The sequence below is a fragment of the Aspergillus homomorphus genome, assembly GCF_003184865.1.
Source record: "Aspergillus homomorphus CBS 101889 unplaced genomic scaffold BO97scaffold_5, whole genome shotgun sequence".
Taxonomy (NCBI): domain Eukaryota; kingdom Fungi; phylum Ascomycota; class Eurotiomycetes; order Eurotiales; family Aspergillaceae; genus Aspergillus; species Aspergillus homomorphus.
This window is the reverse complement of record NW_020291891.1, coordinates 753366-771412: the sequence shown is the minus strand read 5'-3', so window position 1 is coordinate 771412 and position 18047 is coordinate 753366. Positions and strand designations below refer to the sequence as shown.

The 18047-nt window shown below is 51.2% G+C and overlaps 4 protein-coding genes across 4 annotated transcripts; 1 reads left to right on the top strand and 3 right to left on the bottom strand.

The window, feature by feature from the left end:
• Nucleotides 1-120: 120 nt before the first annotated feature.
• Nucleotides 121-1614, bottom strand: BO97DRAFT_403535 (seipin). Its single transcript, XM_025694761.1, has 3 exons — nt 1237-1614; nt 676-1131; nt 121-622 (listed from the first exon to the last, which is right to left on the bottom strand). The coding sequence occupies exons 1-3, from the start codon at nt 1413-1415 to the stop codon at nt 196-198; spliced, it is 1062 nt and encodes a 353-aa protein (XP_025554715.1). The 5' UTR covers nt 1416-1614; the 3' UTR covers nt 121-195.
• A 267-nt stretch (nt 1615-1881) lies between these two features.
• Nucleotides 1882-9719, bottom strand: BO97DRAFT_363270 (CCR4-NOT core subunit CDC39). The gene is made up of 4 exons (XM_025692492.1): nt 8802-9719; nt 8411-8735; nt 2435-8343; nt 1882-2380 (listed from the first exon to the last, which is right to left on the bottom strand). Exons 1-4 carry the CDS (start codon nt 9534-9536, stop codon nt 2315-2317), a joined length of 7035 nt encoding a protein of 2344 aa, XP_025554714.1. The 5' UTR covers nt 9537-9719; the 3' UTR covers nt 1882-2314.
• A 1109-nt stretch (nt 9720-10828) lies between these two features.
• BO97DRAFT_403533 (formin-binding protein HOF1) lies at nt 10829-14822 on the top strand. The gene is made up of 7 exons (XM_025694760.1): nt 10829-11088; nt 11154-11258; nt 11321-11607; nt 11665-11877; nt 11934-12032; nt 12084-14193; nt 14263-14822. Exons 1-7 carry the CDS (start codon nt 11046-11048, stop codon nt 14430-14432), a joined length of 3027 nt encoding a protein of 1008 aa, XP_025554713.1. The 5' UTR covers nt 10829-11045; the 3' UTR covers nt 14433-14822.
• A 527-nt stretch (nt 14823-15349) lies between these two features.
• BO97DRAFT_363263 (uncharacterized protein) lies at nt 15350-17731 on the bottom strand. The gene is made up of 6 exons (XM_025692491.1): nt 17201-17731; nt 16804-17124; nt 15989-16407; nt 15875-15917; nt 15722-15824; nt 15350-15656 (listed from the first exon to the last, which is right to left on the bottom strand). The coding sequence occupies exons 1-6, from the start codon at nt 17468-17470 to the stop codon at nt 15586-15588; spliced, it is 1227 nt and encodes a 408-aa protein (XP_025554712.1). The 5' UTR covers nt 17471-17731; the 3' UTR covers nt 15350-15585.
• Between the last annotated feature and the right edge of the window lie 316 nt (nt 17732-18047).

The following is an 18047-nucleotide window of genomic DNA, read 5'->3' as shown; positions in this document are numbered from 1 at the left end:
GGCAAAGTTGACGGCAGATTTCCCCGCCTTTTCGTCGTTCCTTGCGAGGCTCCACCCGCTCCGATTTGTCTCGTTATCGATAATAGTCATCATGATCTACTTCAATTTCTCTTCGAAGATGTCGAGTTAAGAATGAGTACTACTACATAGTTGGGTATCGACTATGAATTACACAACCTCTGAATATCATCCCCGCTAGGTGTGTTCACGGAAAATGTGACTGCGTCGTCGTTGGACCCCACGTGCAGGAGCACTTTCGAGTCCAGATCCAGATCCAGTCCTTGAAACATCCGATGGTCCTGCACCACGATCCTCATCGGTATCCTCGTTCATATAATCACCTTCTTCCTCCATATCTATCTCTCTCTTTATCTTCAACCTTCTGGTGTAAGCCGGATCAGAAGGGATGTCGAACGGAGAGGACAGTTCGTCAGTATCTTCGGACTTGACAATTGTTTCGCTGTCATTTTCGGTCTTGACAATATCTTTCTCTTCTCCGTTGGAGCGGTGGAAAAGAATGGCCAGTGCAGCCCACACCATGCCCCCAGTCACCATCGAAACGCTCCAGAACATGAAGCCGAAGATGACGAAGGATGTGAGCCTCCAATTGTACATGGTCCACCTATGCCTTCGTTAGCTTGGGAATGGTCCGAATGAAGAATTAACCAAGCGCACCGTAACCCGGTGAATGTCGCCTTGAACATCACCCTAGCTCTGTAAACTTGCATTTTCTCCGCACTGTGAATCTCTAGCCGCAAGCTTGACGGGACATTACGTCGCCCACGGGGAAATTGAACTTTCTCAAACATGTTGACCTGCAGTTTTTCTGCTTCCCGATTCCACCCGGAGACATAGAACGGCATTAGCACCAGTTTGCTTGCCGTGTCGACCAAAGGCGAAGCGTAAGTAAGGATAGCTGGGCGGCGCGATTGGGAGAGGAGGGAAGTTGAGGTATTCAGCCCAGTTTCTGCGGACGTTGATGGAGAAGAATAGAGCGACAGATCCAGCATGAAGTTCCCGGCAGCGACATTTGAAGGGGTCCGTGGTAATTCAAGTTCCACCTGCACATCGTACTTCTGCAGGGATATCAGACCCGAGTCTAGGGAGGCGGCTCCCCAGGGATGACCATCACTGTGAACAAAGAATAGAGCGGTCAGTTAATGGAGAGGAGAGCTCTAGAAGAGCTCGTCGCTGATATATCGAAGATCAAAATTGAACGTGGATCTCATGACGCACCCGAACTGCAAGTGTACGATACGCTCTAGTCCGACCTGCGGGATAAATTTGTAATAGAAGACCGCATAAGCGCCCGACGAAATGAAAACCATGCATATCGCCGTAAAAATGAAGAGCAGAGTGCCCAGATAAGCTTTTTGGGCTTGCTTTGACAACAGTGGACGCAGTGTTTCTGCCATCGCGTTCTGGAAGATCACGGTGTTAGTCTCTGCGTCGGCGGCAGTAGATGTTGATGGGACATATCACCATGACCCTCGACATAGCGCCTGTTTCATCCTCTGACACTTCATTCGCCGTGCGCCTACCATCCATGGCTTCACGTCTGAAAAACTCGAGCTGAAGATGGGAACGTAGTGATGAGGGGAAAGCATGGGAGAGCGCGTCGACGTCACCGGGTGTGACAACCAGGGCGGTGGAAGCCGCCTTGTTTATCGCCGACCCATCAACTGGCTGGACTAGCGTCCATAGGTAGTTACCCGCATACGACAAACTTATCCTACATACTACGTATTCTTGTCCAGACAGGTCGATACAGGTACCTAGGACCGGAAGTGTTTCCTACCTCTCGTAAGGAGCTACGCCATAATACGTTTTCCAGTCGCACAATGTGTCAAACCAGTGAGTATCGACAACATGCACGCACGAGCCTCTGAGATCATCATTTATAACTCTGCATATCGTTACAGACCACCTTGAAAAGTAGTTATAGACAAAGATAACACCAAAATAAGATAAGAAAAAAACACAGAAGAAAGGGATAGAGGCAGAAAAAGGCAATGATGTAAGTACCATATAGCGTCAGAACATGTTTACAAGCCCTAGAAATGCAACCTCTCCCAGAACCCAGCCGAAACAAGCAAACGAATTAGAACAGAACAAGCAAGCCTGCGAATAAAGAACCCTTTCAAATCATACACCCCAGGAAAGATCCGTATTTTGGCGCTACATGTCATGAGCGGCATAGACAAAACACCATGACAGAAAGTCGTTTCGGCAAATGCAAGACATCGAGGCATGATAGAATACGTCATATTAATATAATATGAGAAGATAGTAGAGATATTATCTCCGTGAATGTTTAGGGCATTGCCCGTGGGCTTTGCTGTTGAATGTGCTGCAACAAGGCATCAAAGAGACGACCAATCTGGATAGAATTAGCGATAACGCTCCTACTATGACGGAATATGGATGATCTTACCTCAGGCGCAGCCTGGATGAAGGGAAGGCGGAAGAAGGTGTAGCTCCGGTTTTGAAGCAGCTCTTGAAGGGTGATGATCAGCCCCCAGGGATGAGGACGGTGGACTATAAGTCTCTCGAGAAGAACGCGAATGATTTGTTGACGGATGTCGGATTCATCCTGCTCCGAATTATCGGCGCCGAAGAGACGAAGTATAGCGAAGCTAAAGAAGTAGGTGTGACTGTTCGGATACCTCAGCTGGTTAGCCATCGCACTCAACAAGTAGTATCGTGCTTCCGGGCGCAGAGCCTTCGCAAGGCTTTCCAGGAGTGAAGCGTGGGCAGAGTTCTCGAAGGCCGCGCGAGTGTTGCCCTGGGAACTGTTGACAGTCACAGCGTTCTGCCCGATGTAGAGGACAAGTGCATTCAACAGCACCACGTTAACGTTGATGGCGTCATAGAAGAGACCAGTCTCTTTGGTCGGAGGGTTGTATACTGCCTCGCAAATTTGTTGCACAGATGCTTCGGGTACACTGCTGCTCTGGAGCGAGCCATCAACAACGCTCTTGATATTTGCATGCTGCAGTGGGGCAGCGGTATCGCCTGCAATTCTTGGAGCCTCTCGCATTTCCTCCAAGCGTTCCACCTTGAGGCCCTCTCTGAACGGATCCGGGAGCTTATGGAAAGAGGAAGGATAGGCGCTCAGAACAAGATTGCGAAGCTGGGCACAATGAGTAGGAATGACGTTGCAGAATTGGAAATGATTCTCCGCCACAAACTCAGGGAAGTCATGGTGCAAGATGAGCAGGATACGAAGGACACCCTTATACAAATCCTTGGCGACATAGGAGATGGTTGCCGGCTTCAGCTGTTCGCCGATGTAAGACAGCAGAGCCTGCATGATCTCACAATATGGACCCCAGCCTGCGCGTTCCGGCATATTCAGCATGCCAGACATGAAGAATCTGTGTGAAACTAATGAAAGCCACCCGTAGACAAAAGCAGGGCAGTATTTAGGCTGGAGTGACAGGAACTTGTTGGCCAAGGCAAACATCATGTCTTGATGGTGATCACTATGTTGCAGCCCGTTCATGGAGTATTCGCAGAGAATGCTGGAGAAAAGCCTGAAGAAAACGCGCTGATTGAATGCCTCACCACGCATGACATAGTGATGGTTCAAAACGAGCACGAGGAGCGAGAGTATCGAGTTGAAGTACGCAGATTTGCTTGTCTTGGCAGCTCCTGCAGACTCTCCTTGAAACTTGACGAGCAGAACCACAAGCTTGCCAAGAGCATCAATGTAAAGGAATGCTTCGTCAAGACTACCACTGGGGTTCTGCGACTCGTGATCGAACATCGCTACCGAAATGTCGATGCTCAGGCGGAAGAACAGGGCAGAGTCCTCTTGGTTGGCCATGACTTGTCTTTGATGTAAGTCCTTCAGGAATGAGTAATATGTCCGGTCGATTGCGCCAGGGGCCTTGTAGATGCCAATCCATTCGCTGAAGATGTATTCCATCTGATCCCGCTTCGATCTTGCTTTGTCACTTAGAAGGGGGTTGACAACTTCAGGAATGCCGGACTCCCGCAGTTTGCGAATAATCTCATTTGCTAACGAGAGGTTCGAATCTTCTGCCAGCCACTGGCTCATGGCTTCCAGACTACCGGAGAAGTCAGACCTCAAGGCAGATGGTTCTTCACTGAAGAGAACGCGGTTCATCAGGTTGGAGAGAACTTCTAGAGCAGCTGTGTTCTTTTGGAGGATTAGCCGCGTCAGAATCATGTCAACGCGTCGGATATCCAAGAGACCGGCATCAATAAGAGCAACGGTGACGGGGACGTTGAACATGTGTTCGTCATCGACTTCTGAAAGGACTGCCCACGTGTAACGCGCAACCAAAGTTGACATGTCACACAGCTTCGCGAGCAGATGGACAAGAACCTCAATCTCCAGCGTGCTTGGGGTCTGCGCATACAGGCTTGTGCAGATTCGCAGACATGTCAATCGGGCCAGCTCTTCTCCATTGGGCGAGGCGAGGATAGTGCGCAGTGCTTGATTGTACTCCTGCAAAACAGTGCTATCTCTACCAAGGTCTCTGACACGCTCCTCCGGAGCATTTCGAGCAGCCTGTTGCAGCTCCGACACGATGGCCTCAACCTTCTCGCGGGGACTTTGAGCCTCGAGGAAGCCATTAAGCTGAGTCTGCGCGCCAACAAGTCCAGACTGTTGCAAACGAGCGTCTTGCTGCGCTTGAGGGGTCCTGTGCGGTACAGCAGGTTGTTCAGCGGGTGTAGATAAGTTGGGAATGGGAGAGTATGGTTCTTGCAGGACGTCAGGGAGCTGTCGGCCAGAGTCGGTAGAAACATTTTGCACATGGGCGGCTGCAGGCCCGCGTGCTTGTCGAGCAAACTCTTCATAGATAGCCAATTGCTCTTTATTAAGGCCACCAGTGGCTTGCCGATAAGGCTCAGGAATGAAGAGGCCCCATCGATTCATGGAAGGGTCAATGAAGGGTTCGTTGGGGCGGGCTGCCCTGTGGCGTCGACGTGCTTCCAATTGAGGTTCAATGACCTTTTCGATTTCCGGGAGAGATTTCTCCTCTGCAGCTTTCTCAACGATACCGCATGCGGCGTCGAGGTTATCATTAACACACATAAGGATTAGACCCTCAGGCATCGGCTGCTCGGAGTATTCTTGTTGGATCATTCGGATATAGTTGGTCATGCTGACCTTAAGAGGCTCCTTGCAGGTCACCAGGGCCAAGCTACCGGCAAGTTGCCTGACCATGATGCCTGCCGCATGTCGCACCCTTTCTTCATCAGGCTCCATAGCGAAGTCCTTGGAGACGAGTTGCACGGTAGAGATGGAGGCGATGGTAACGGAGCGTTCCACAACAGGCGTGATGATTTCTGCAATAGCACGTTCAACAGCACTGTGGACGATTTGACGAAGAACATTCGAATCGACCATGCTGCTAGCCGTTGACGGAAGGACAAGGATCTTGTCCAAGCTTGGGAGGGTTGACATAATGGCAGCAGGAGAAAGTCTCTCGTGGCGAATGCCTTGATTGATGGTGCTAAGAGCCATGTCCTCAAACGCTTCAAGGCCGTCGGGGATGTTAGCTGTAGATAGCGCATCCTCGATGTGGGCGGAACGGTCACGGATGATAACAGACGGTTCGATGTTCTTGTGGTCCAGGTCAAGATCCTTGCAAAGAACTTCGATCTCAAATTTGAGGTTCAATTTCAGTTCAGCAAAGTGATACAGCTCCATCAACAGAGCAAGGATGTCCATCAGCCAAGGATTTGGGGGGTTGAAAACAGTTGACTTGGTGGCCTGAACAAGTACTTTGCATGTGAAAGGGATGGCAATCGTCAGGCGTTGGCTGTCGAACCCCTCTAAGAGGAGGCCTTTGAAGTAGACATTCTTATGCTTGATGGGCTTGTCTTTTGCTATGGTCAAAGAACCCAGCCATGCACCAAGGTTTTTGAGGTGCCCGCGGTCAGTGGAGGAATTCATCGTGGTCTCTGAGTTCAGCAATCTGGAGACACTGACATAAGTCTCTCGTAGAACCTCGGCCCACAGCATCCTGTCGTTGATGCGATCGAGCAGATCGAGGTATAGTTGTTGGAAGTTCGGCTGCAGCTTGGCCCGTTCCTCCACGAGGTAAGAAGCGAACCACTGATGATGCTGGTCACGAAGAACATCTGTGAGGTCGCGGAGTTTCTCATCTATGTTCTGCTCGGAAACATTATTCAGAACAAAAAGGATTTTGTCCTGGATATCTTCGTCCGGATCCGAGTAGACTTCGGGTCGAAGAGGGGCATCGACATGGACGGATACAAACTTGCGGGCGGTTCCATCAGGCGCTACGGTTTCCTCAAGGTTGCCGTTCATAGAAGGACCGGCTACAGTCTCGACTCTACCAGTCTCATCTCGAACCTGGCTTCCTTGTTCGCGCAGAACCTCCTCGGCCTTCTGGAAGATCGTGGTGCCTTGCAAACTGGGTATTTGAAGCAGAAGGTGGCAGAAACCAGCCCACTCAGGAAGGCGGTTGATCAGTTGCTCAATCGCTTCGACACCGAACTTATACATGGGATCGTGGACCTCATGCTCTCGCACCGCCTCCAGAATCATGCCCAGCCCCACCTTCAAGGTGATACCATCAACGAGCCGGAAATTGATGATGCCACCAAACATGACCGCCGTTTTGGTCAAGGCCTCCAAGGGATACTCGTGGTAGCAGTGATACTCGTCTATCAATCCGTGAACCATGCAGGCAAAAAGGTCCTGCTCGGCTGGCTCCCGCGAAGACTTATACCGTCTCATCAATTCAAGAATCTCCCTCAGCGACAATTCCTCATGATACATCTTGCCGAAGAGCTCCTGCATTTGTTTGTCAACATCCTCAGGCAAAGAGTTGCCGTGTTCGCCATTGGCATCGATAATGTCATCGAATCCCTCCCCGTAATTGATGAGTCTGGGATAGGTCTGGATGCAAATGCGTTGCACTGGGGTAAGGTTCTCGCGATCACCCACGTATTCTTCGAGAACCGATAGTAAAGTGTAGACAGTCTTGACCGAAAGACTAACCATTTGCGGAGCAGCTTGTTCTTTCCTTTGCACGTGAAGTTCATCCTCCGCCTTGATCCGCAGGAACTTGGACAACAGGCTCCCCATATCCATGGGACCTTTCTGAGCAGCATTACGAACCCATTGTTCCAAGTCGAAGGGGCCCTTGCGGTGAGCGTAACAAGCAAGATCCATGGCGAGGCCGTTTGTGTACCCAAGAAGATAATCCAGCCAGTTGAATTCCACAGCTTGTTCGTAAATTGCGGCAGTGGAGGTAGGATCCTGAGTAAACGTGGTGAAAAGCTGCTCTGCAACCCATTGGCGGTCTTGGTGCCATGCTCCATGAAGCGCAAGGTGGTAGCCTTCCTCTTGCTTCAGAACAAATACAATTAGAGTGCGAAGAACGAAGCTCTGCTGAACGCTGGTCCAGGGCTGAGGAAGGGATAGGGCTGAGCATAAGAACACAGGCAAGTCATACTGGACAACGGCCTTGATGAGTGACTGGCTCTCAGGGGCAGACCATGCAGTATTGGAGAATAGCGCCAAGTCGAAGATGGCTCTCATAGCGTCCAGGGACCGGAGGGGAGACTTGGCCGCACGTTCTCCCTGGAGGCGAACAAGCTCGGAGCCATCAGCGAAGAAGTCAGGAGGGAAAGTGGCGCGTAGGTGGGGAATTTGAGACACATCTACGCGGGAGGACACAAAAGCTGTCAGGAAGGACAATTGGGTATCGCGATGTTCCCAGTCTCCGCCCCACAGTTTCTGTACGTCCAGCGTTGAATCCTCCGTGGCCACGTTCAGCAGTGCAGCGAACAGCTTCGCGAACTGATGGGTATCAAGCCTCAGACCTTCGCGATCAAAGTTGCGGAACACAAGTGGCCAATTGATCTGCTTTTCGCCATAGTGCGATCGAACCGCGCTCAGGAATGTTTCGATTGAAAACTCTCGCCAGTATTGTGAGAGCACAAGAAAAAGAAGGGCGCTAGAGATGTGGTCTTCGTTCCAACAATCAGAACCCGCTGCATTGATTGTTTCAGTCACAGTCTCAGGGCTCGAAGTTGCCCGCGCTCCCTTCGAATGAAGTTGGCGAACAAGCGTGAATTTCGGGCTGAGGAAGTTAAACATCTGTAGGGCGGATGTGACTTCGAATGGTATGTCCTTGCTTAACTTCTGATACCGTAGATTGGCTGCATATACCAATTTGCCTTTAACGTCGTCGGTGAAGTTTCTGGGTGGATACAAGATAAAGCGCTCAATGGTCATTCCAATAAAAGAATTCTTGTAATCCTTGCCCAAATTCGCAGGGTTCGCGAGGCTTTGTAGGAAAGGGTTGATGGAGTTGGAAAGGATTGCATCAGCTGCAATGAGCGACCAGTTAGCATTCTGGCGTGCATATAATCCGGAAAAAGATCGATAGCCACTTACCTTTTGCGCGAAGGTCTGACTTATTCGCAGTCTTGAATGCTAGAGCTAAGGATACCTTCACAAGGGGGTCAAGCTTGAAATGATCCAAGAACGTTGAAAGGTCGAAATCACGGAAAATATCGCCTTCAGAGGTATCAACTGTCTCTGCGATCTTTTGAGATTGCTCGATATCCTGAGAGACTTTCTCCATCTCTTGTACCAGGAGAGGGTAGTTGCCGGCATTTTCCACGGACTTGTTGACCCCGGGAAATATCTGCGGGGCGTTGCCTGTAAGCAAGCGTCGAAAGTATTTGGAAAAGACCTCCATGCCGTTGGATTCTACGAGCTGAAGAAAGTCAGTATCGTTGTGCTCGGTGAAAGGTCAGAAGTGTCAAAGCAAGAAAGGTGTTACCTTATGAATCTGCGCAGCTTTTGTTTCCCACTTCTCTCTGCCCTCTTTCTCCGTGATTGAATCCAGGAGGAGGAAAACTTGAGCGATGGATATCTTGGTGAGCGATGACTGACTGGCGTGAGCTGCAGCGCCAGAAGCTGCTGATCCCGGTTTGTCAGATGGGAATCCGGTAGGAGAATTCACGGTTGTACCGGCCAACAATGGAGAGAAGGTGGCGCCTCTGGAAGATCCCGTCCCACCTCCGCCTCCCCCGGAGCCTCCTCCACCCGCGATTGAACCCGCTGCGGAAGCCAGATGTGACCCTGAAGACGGGGTGTGAGCTCGGAATTTGGGCGAGGAGAGAGATTGTCCGGATTGCTGGTGCTGTTGCGAGCCAGATTGGAAGGAGGTAAAGGGTGCCGGCGTGGAGGCTGGCGAAGGCGCGTTCCGGCCAACTGGATGACCCCTAGCGGAACTCAAGACGGCGGAGAAGGAGGTAGTTAAGGGAGACGAGGTCGAGCCACCGGGACCAGGGCTACTGGACTGTGGTGGCCCGCGAGAGGCTGAGGGGGAAATCGAGGATGATGCGAGGTTGTTGGTCGCAAGTGGAGTCAACCCACGCCGAACACTAGACTGGGACACGGTCGGACCCCAAGCAGATTGCTGTTGTGACCTTGCCGGTCTGGTCGAAGATGACTTATCGGTGCCAGAAGCAATCGACGATTGGGAGGAAGGAGGAGGGGGAGGGAAGGTCATCTAGGAGACGCGATCATTTGATCTGAGGGCGAGCGACAAATTTTGATTATTCGTGATCACAAATAGGCAATGAATTTGACACAAGTGAGAAAAGATTCGTAGGATGTGCAACAAGTTGACGAATTCTGGCAGCGGCTTTGCAAAGACCGATGACAATGAAGAGGACGTTGCTTCGTGGCACAAGTGGATGGGAAGTTCGGATGGGTGTGAATGACGGGCAGCAGAAAGCGAGGTTGAGTGGACGGGGCAGGTGGAGCTGCCTGAGGACTCGACACTAGTCTGCCTTAGGCGTAAACCTGGGCGGCTCTGTTTGCGAATGTATGGAGGAAGAATCCGAGGCGCTGTTAAGGAGCCTGAAGTTTGTGCGGCTTGAGCAAGCTACTAGGTACGCAAGTTTGCTAGTATGGTTGCGGTGACCACACCTACTAAGCACCTCTAGCACTGAGGATTTGAGGACTTTGCTCTGCTTCGTGCAGGGAAGTACGTGTATGGCGAGGGGGGAAAGTAATTCCGGCACGTGAGCACCAGACTGGCCAGCATCGTAGCTTATGTAAGAGATGAGTCATTACGGCAGGCGGCAACTAATAAGGTATCCGGAGGATGCAGAGCATGCAGCATATCGTCCGGCTTGAGGAGGGACCGATCCAGAATATGCTACCAATACTCCGCACACTACCTAGGTGTCAAGATAACATGCGCTCATGACATTGATCATGCTACGCGGACAATCTTCGATCTTGCATGTTACTACCCTAATGTGGTATATATGTGTTGACTCGGTGCAAGCTTCCGTATGCACCAGTCGAGGTACAGTATTTCTATCCTACAGACAATATCCCAAGGTGGAGGTATCAGGGTATGATGAGTAAAACATGCAATAAGATAGAACTGAAGAGCAGTGGCAGGGAACCGTGGAGACTGATATTCTCCTTGATGAAAATGGCACATTCTTCCCATCAGCGGACTCAGAGTGCCCCCACAAGTCAAGTTCATGATGAAACAGCGTAAAAGCAAATGATGGACTTTAGTTCTATCACAGGAACAAGTATACCACGTTTAGTGTGATTTTATCTTACCCACGAGGAATGGATGTACACCGCATCGAGCCTCCTACGGTAGGCAGCAGAAGCATGAGTTGGTCTGGGAGGTGCATGACTGTGCCCCGTGATACGGCGCCGGTTGCCCCGAGAGACACGGAACTGTAAACATGACGGCGTCAACCATCTTTGATTCCAGGGCCAAGCTTGTGGTCTTCTCCACCAGAACCAGCTTGATTGTGCTGTGCTGCCTTGCTCATTCTCTCCGCGGAATCTTGATCTTCTTTCTCCTTTCCAGGGACGGTCTTGCTTCGTCGTCGTCGTTTGATTTTCAGTTACCTCATTATTTTGTCTGCCGTCTGCGATAAGCCCTCCAATATTGCCATTAATTGATTTTTTTTCCTTGTACGATACTCAGATGAGCGCAGGCTGGCCGAAGCTCAACAGTCGTACCGGACTATAATTCGTCACAATGCCAGGGACAGTTGCAGAGGGGCCAACGGTGGCCATGTCGTGTATGGAACCTGACCAGTATCGAACAATCATGCATGGTGCGGCTAACGCCAGTTTGTCTCTATAGTTGCCAATAATTTCTGGGGAAAAGAAGATGCTGGCGTCGGGCCTATGATAGATCGAATGCACAACGCGAAGACGTCTTGCGACGAGCTGAAGACGTTCTATAACAGTGCGTCGTCCGAAACCTGATTCAATACAACCACACCGTTCCTGATCTAATGAGACTGGCAGTTCGAGCCGCTATCGAAGATGAATACGCAAGAAAACTGTTGGCGCTCTGCCGCAAACCGCTTGGATCGACTGAGATAGGCTCGCTACGGGCATCATTCGATACTGTCCGCGGTGAAACCGAAGCTATCGCGAAGGCCCACGCAGCAATTTCCACACAAATGAAGAGAGAATTGGAGGAGCCGCTGATCGCTTTTGCGGGTGGATCAAAAGAGCGCAGGAAGATCATTCAGAATGGTATCGAACGTCTTCTCAAAACTAAGATACAGCAGACCCATGTTGTCAACAAGGTAGGCTGAGATTTCTGATGCCAAGCACGAGATATGCCGGGTGCTAAATTGTCACAGACGAGAGATCGATATGAACAAGATTGTTTGAGGATCAAGGGCTACTTGGCACAGGGCCACATGGTCATGGGCCAGGAGGAGCGCAAAAACAAAGCCAAGCTTGAAAAGACGCAAATACAATTAGCGTCTAGTAGCAGCGAGTACGAAGCGGCTATCAAGATTTTAGAAGAGACAACTGGACGTTGGAACAAGGAGTGGAAATCCGCCTGCGATGTAAGAATGAATTGTGAGCTTGACATTCTTAGCACCCTGACTAATAGCATTTTTAGAAGTTCCAAGACCTTGAGGAGGAGAGGCTCGATTTCACCAAGAGTAGTCTTTGGACATACGCAAACATCGCATCGACTGTTTGTGTTAGCGACGATGCTGTATGTCAATCCCTATCCGCTGTCATTACTCGGTGACTAATGTATGAACAGTCCTGTGAGAAGATTCGTCTTTCCCTGGAAGATTGCGAGGTGGAGAAAGACATCATCAACTTCATTAAGGAAAGGGGAACTGGGCAAGACATTCCAGACCCACCAAAATTCATCAATTTTTGTCGGGGTGGACTTGATGACACTAGCTCGGAGGCATCGGAGGAAGAAGGTTACTCTGTTGCACAGTTCCAGCGCACGATCAATCCAGCATATCGCAGTTCTTCACCGCAGCCTTCAACCTACGAGTCTCATATCGACCCGGATGCTGAGATCGCAGCCAAGGTCAACAGGCCTCATACTCCCTCAAGCAGGGAAGGTACTGCCACCCCACAGAAGCCGCCGCCACAGCCAAGGCAACAAGCACCTCCTCAGCCTATGCCGCAGCCAGTGCAGCAGTCAATGCCGCAGCCGATGCCACCGCCTGTCCAGCAACCCGTTCAACCGCCGCCGCCGGTGCAGCCAGTACAGCCAATGCAGCCCCCACCTATGCAACAGCCCGCTCCGTTGGATCTCCGCCGTGGTGGATACCTACCACCTAATTATGATCCTAATGAGCATGGTGAAATCGGTACTGTGCCACATAACGCATATCCAACGGATGGCATGACGATGTTCTGCCGAAAAGGTCCACCTTCGGAGCGCAGCTTAGGGACAAACAGCGCTTACAGACCGTCAAGCCGGGACTCCCAAAGCGAAGTATCTAATCCGACTTCGATGTCAAGCCAAGAACCTTCAAGCGCCAGGCAGTCTCCAACCAAGCCCACCAACGGTGTCGCGCTCCCCGGTATGGATAAGCAGGTTCAAAAGAAGAGAAGTGCGTTTTTCAGCAACAGTCCTTTCAGACGCAAGAGCCGGCACGATAAGGACCGCCATTCAGGACCAGCTCAGGCCCCTCCTCGCAACACATTTGAACCAGCAGCAAAACAGGCGAGCCCGGTCAAAGCTTCCCAGCCTCACCAGCCTATCTCTGTTCCAGATCCAGGCAGGGTTTCCGGTAGTCCTGAGCCTGTTGACCCAAGAGCCAATTTCCAACTCAACGTGGGAAATAATGTGTTTGATGTGGAATCGCCAGACAAGAATACCAAGAAGGTAGCCCAGGCAGGCAAGAAAACAGAGGAGGAGCAAGACCCTGTCGCCCGAGCCTTAGCAGATCTTAAGGGAGCAGGGAAGCCATCAGCGATCCGGGTTTCCGCCGACAGATATCATGGTATCGCTACACCAGTTCCGCCATCAGCTGCGGCATCAACGGCCACCCCGGGCTCCGTGGCAACACCTCCTCCAGCGTATAATGATTCATCATTGAAACGTCTTGATGCGCCACAGCCCGCTTTCACCGCTGCTCAGATGCAGAAAACAACTCAGAGGTACACCGGCCAAGCTCAAAGTATGCTTAGGGGCACCAGCCAGGCTCCCAGGCGCAACAGTGGCCAAACACAGGAAGCTCCACGCGCCAAGTCGCCGGCTTCCAGGCGCAGCGCCAGCCCTCAGGTCAATTCTCCTCGGGTGGACACGCGCATGGGCCAGTATAGTCGAACAGCAAGTCCAAGCCCAAGTTCCTACCAGTCAAATAGCATGAAAAGCCGATATGCACAATCTCCAACCGTTTCCACGCCACCCCAGCGTCCTGTCGATGCTGCTACACCCCGCTCTAGACGGGGCTCTGTGGCCACGGCAATGCCTCGAGCAGTGTCTCCACAGCCTCAGTATCGACAATCTCCCACAGCGGCTGCTTCGCGAGCTGTTTCCCCTCAGCCGCAATTCCGACAGCCTCCGCGAGCTGTGTCGCCTCAACCCCAGTTCCGACAGCCTCCGCGAGCTGTGTCGCCTCAACCCCAGTTCCGACAGCCTCCGCGAGCTGTGTCGCCTCAACCTCAGTTCCGACAACAAGCTCGTCCTTCAAGCGCTGGAGGCATGGAGCTACAGTTGTCCAGTCAACCTGATATGTATGGCGGCAGTCAAGATGGCTATGGATCTCGGCGCGACAGCGGTAGACCCATGTCCTATTATGGAGACAACGCCAGTGTGCGCAGCCGCTCGAGGAGCCGGTCGATGGCTGTTGCCGATCCTGGCAGACAGTTTAGTCGGGATGGCAGACCCATTTTACACTTTGGTAAGTCCTTACTGTGCCTGTGTCGAGCATGCTCTATGTATAGAATAACTCTAATAATTGTATACACAGCTCGAGCAATGTACAGCTACACGGCCGCCATCCCTGAGGAACTCGGCTTCAGCAAAGGCGACGTGCTTTCCGTCATCCGGCTCCAAGACGATGGTTGGTGGGAAGCCGAGATCACGACCTCTCGAAGCCGGACCGGATTGGTGCCGAGCAACTACTTACAGATCATCTAAAATCAGCAGCTTTTTGAAGTTACGCAATGACCCATACCCTTACTATGTTATGAACAGTTTATCCACCCAAAGGACAGAGAGTGCACCTTTATCCTAATTGATGTGTTCATGATTTTGATACCAGATTGTGCCTAATTTCTTTTGACGTCTCCGTTGCGGATATTCTCGTTCCTCTTCCTTCAGCACGTTTGCCTCACAAGCCATGTAATCACTCCTTTACCTACTTTGATTCTCTCTATTACTCTCCTTTTTAAGCCCTGTTGTTTGGCATACGGTCCTTTCTGTTCTTGCGATACCTACATGTCAATTTAATATGACTATTGTCCTTCTTTTTTCTGTGGTTTGAAGTTCTGCGATACGATGTCGTTACCTGGAATATGAAATTTTTCGACACCAGGATCACCTGCAGTCTTCTCGTAAGACACAGATTCTACGTCTCTCGTAGGTTCCACATCTAGAATCATGCGAGCGGTCTCCTTAAATCAGCAAAAATCAATCCCATGATCTCTTCCTTGCTAGCTGGTATGCACACCGCTAGGACAAATACGGCACCGATTGCAATAATTCATCTTGGTCAATAAGCGTTAGCCGAACAAAGCTATTTAGTTGCCTTTTCCAAGATAAGCCCACCAGGACCTGTCACTTACTACAGTCCCAACCCCTGTCAATCAGCCCGTTCATATTCCCAAATTAGATTGTTAAGCCACCTTGTACGATTAAAACATCCTTACTCTCGCCGCCACGTAATACTGCTGGGAGAAAGCATGAACGCCCATTGGCACAATACGGTAAGAAATGACTCCAAGGGTCCTGGAGGCAAGTCCAGCGGTGGAGATTAATTCAAGCAACTTGATCTTATGTTCCGCCAGTTGTAAAAGAGAATTGAAAGAACGGGAGCAGGACATTCAAGTGAATAGCCGCTTGATTAGAGTATTAAAGAGACATGACATGCAGCATCCACAGCCACACACAAACTGAAAGCTAAGGCTATGCACACAGAAACCTATGAATATGTTCTCAATTCCGACACTGTACAAGGGACCAGGACAAATCTCCTGATGCATGAAATGCTCTGGGGACGCAAGATAAGACCACCGCCCCCGGAAAACGAGGATTATCGACCGACTGATTCGCGCTTTAGAATTAATTAGGTTTATTCGTCATCAACAAATGAGTTAGCCAGGCGGCCGAAGATGGGGACCTCGAAGTGTTCGAGCGTATCGACTAGAAGGATGTCTTGTCAGCACGCGGTTTCCCACACAAGCCGTCGTCGACAGGAGCGCACATACCGTCGCGATAAGCACGCATGCTCAAGAACCCAATCATTGCAAGGTCGCCCATCAGTAAGAGCCAGGACAGGAAGCTTGACCAGGAGAAGAGAAGGTGGATGATCTAGAGCTGTGAGAAATGAACTTGAGTCTGTATGCACTGGTACAACTTACAAACATGACTGTGAAGAGCATGCTCGATTGCCACGCATGGAACCTAAATGCCCTATCAGTAAGAATCTGAAAACAGAATTACCTGGCTTGGTTGAGTGCGCCGTATGAACATACCGTACGTAATCGCTCTTGTGCTCCACCAGCAGGAGGAATACACCACCCGCGGGAGGCAGAAGCAGATATGCCAGCATTGCTTCGACGTCCATGCGGATGGGGAGGCTGGTGTCAAATGCACCCAGACTCAAACGGCCGCCCTCGAGGTCATTTCCGAAGCCAGTGTTTCCATGTCCACTGGTGTTGATGCTGCCTGCACCGGCAAAGTGGCTCGGGGATGGAAGTCCGGGGGATGCAAGAGCAGGGGCTGGAGAACCGCGCGGGGACTGGATGTTAGAGGGTCTCGGACGATGCGCCTCGCCCAGCGAGGGGGAGAATGCCCGTTCCACCTCGGGCGATTCGTCCTGGTAGGGTGCGAAATTCATTGTGCTGGGAAGGATGAGTCCATGGCAAGTTGCAAGCAGGCAACGTCGCGCAAGCTTATCGGGGCGATGGAAGCTTTATCGCAGTGGATCCATTATTGGCGGTAATGCGCCTTGGTGCCTCAGGCATAAATATCCGTCCTTTAAAAACAAACAATTTTGTTTACTGCAGAGGTGCACGTGTTGAACTCTTTGAATTTGTCTTGTTTTGAGGGGTATCATTTCGTCACCAGCATCGTGGTGTGTTCTTCATTGGTCTCATAGTATACATGTCTAATTCACCATTACCATTCCATATTATCCTCGAAGCCCGCCGCGCCCACGCGCGATGCCCGAGCCTCTCGCGATTCCGCTGGCCGGCCTACGTGTTGTACTAGTCGAAGGTGGCCTTCCTGTCGTACTTGAAGGGGCGGTCGTTCTTGTAGCGCCAGGCCTCGTACCAGAGTATGAGACGCCGGGAGTCCTTCCCAAGCCACTGCGCACTCTTCCATAACTCGATCCGCGTGTGCCTCTGGCGCTTGCAGCGGCAGCTCTCTTTCTTTCGTCCTCCGCGGCCTTACGGGCAGCGGCTTCTCTCTGTTGTTGAAGTTCCCGCTCCCGTCTCTCCGCAGCCTGCTGCCGGAGGAGTTCCTCGTGTTCCGAGTCGGCCACATCTTGAACGGCACCTTGCCAATTGGGGTTGAGAATCAACCGCTGATTGTGCTCGGTCTGGGACAGGATTCGTGTCCAGGTATTTAAGAGAGTGGAGGCAGAATCAAGCGTCTGTGAGACAGTCTGAAGGTAGCCAACGGTTAGCGATTCCTGACGTAGTCAACGCACGAAGTAGTGGGGGCGGCAGCACTAGACTTACATCCATGTTTCCTTTGGCACGGTCGAGGCTCCCAAGGAGACCCTCAATGACCTGATTGATCTTACGAACGCTTTCCAATTCACTGCGCAGAGCAGCTTCACGCGCCTCTTGGCGGTCAAACAGCGTTTCTCCATCATGGGGGACCTTTGTTGGTTCAGGCGACAAGCTCTCTTCTTTCAGCACCTTTGGGGTATGACGATTATTTCCACGCTTGGATGGCGAGTTCCAGAGATCATCAGAATCATCTTCGGATAGCTGTAGTCTGTCCATCTCTTCTGCTGTGTTGCGAAATGCTATAATTATTGGTGGGAATGGAGGGGAAGCGGGAGATGCAGAGAGGGGCGGATCGATAAAGGATAAACTCGAGGGATTGTGTCTGTAGCGCGTATCTTAGAGAGTACTAGTGACCAATGGATCAATGACAAGCCGCAGATCGACGGAGAATAATCGTGGGGCGCGTTCAGCCACTGATTCCTATGTCGAAGCCTCAAAAGCCGAGTCAATTGCGTGGGAGTCACTGGGAGATAGCGGAATGGTGTGGCTGGGAAGGAAACACAACCTTGAAGAGCATTCCACAACCACGGGGCGTTGCTCCGCCCTTCCAAGTTCGCGCCCAAACTGGCCAGCCCACTCTCCCACCAGCCAACCAACTTCTCTTCCCCTTCCCATCCTTTCCCGTTTCCTTCATCACTACCTACCACTACCAACCAACTTACCAACCTCTGTCTACCCACCATTATTCGCACCCCCAACTGTCAACTCACCACTACATCGATCTCCAATTGCTGATCGATCGCTCCCATTCTTTCGCTTCTTTCCCGACTCTATCGGTCCAGTTTTGACGGGC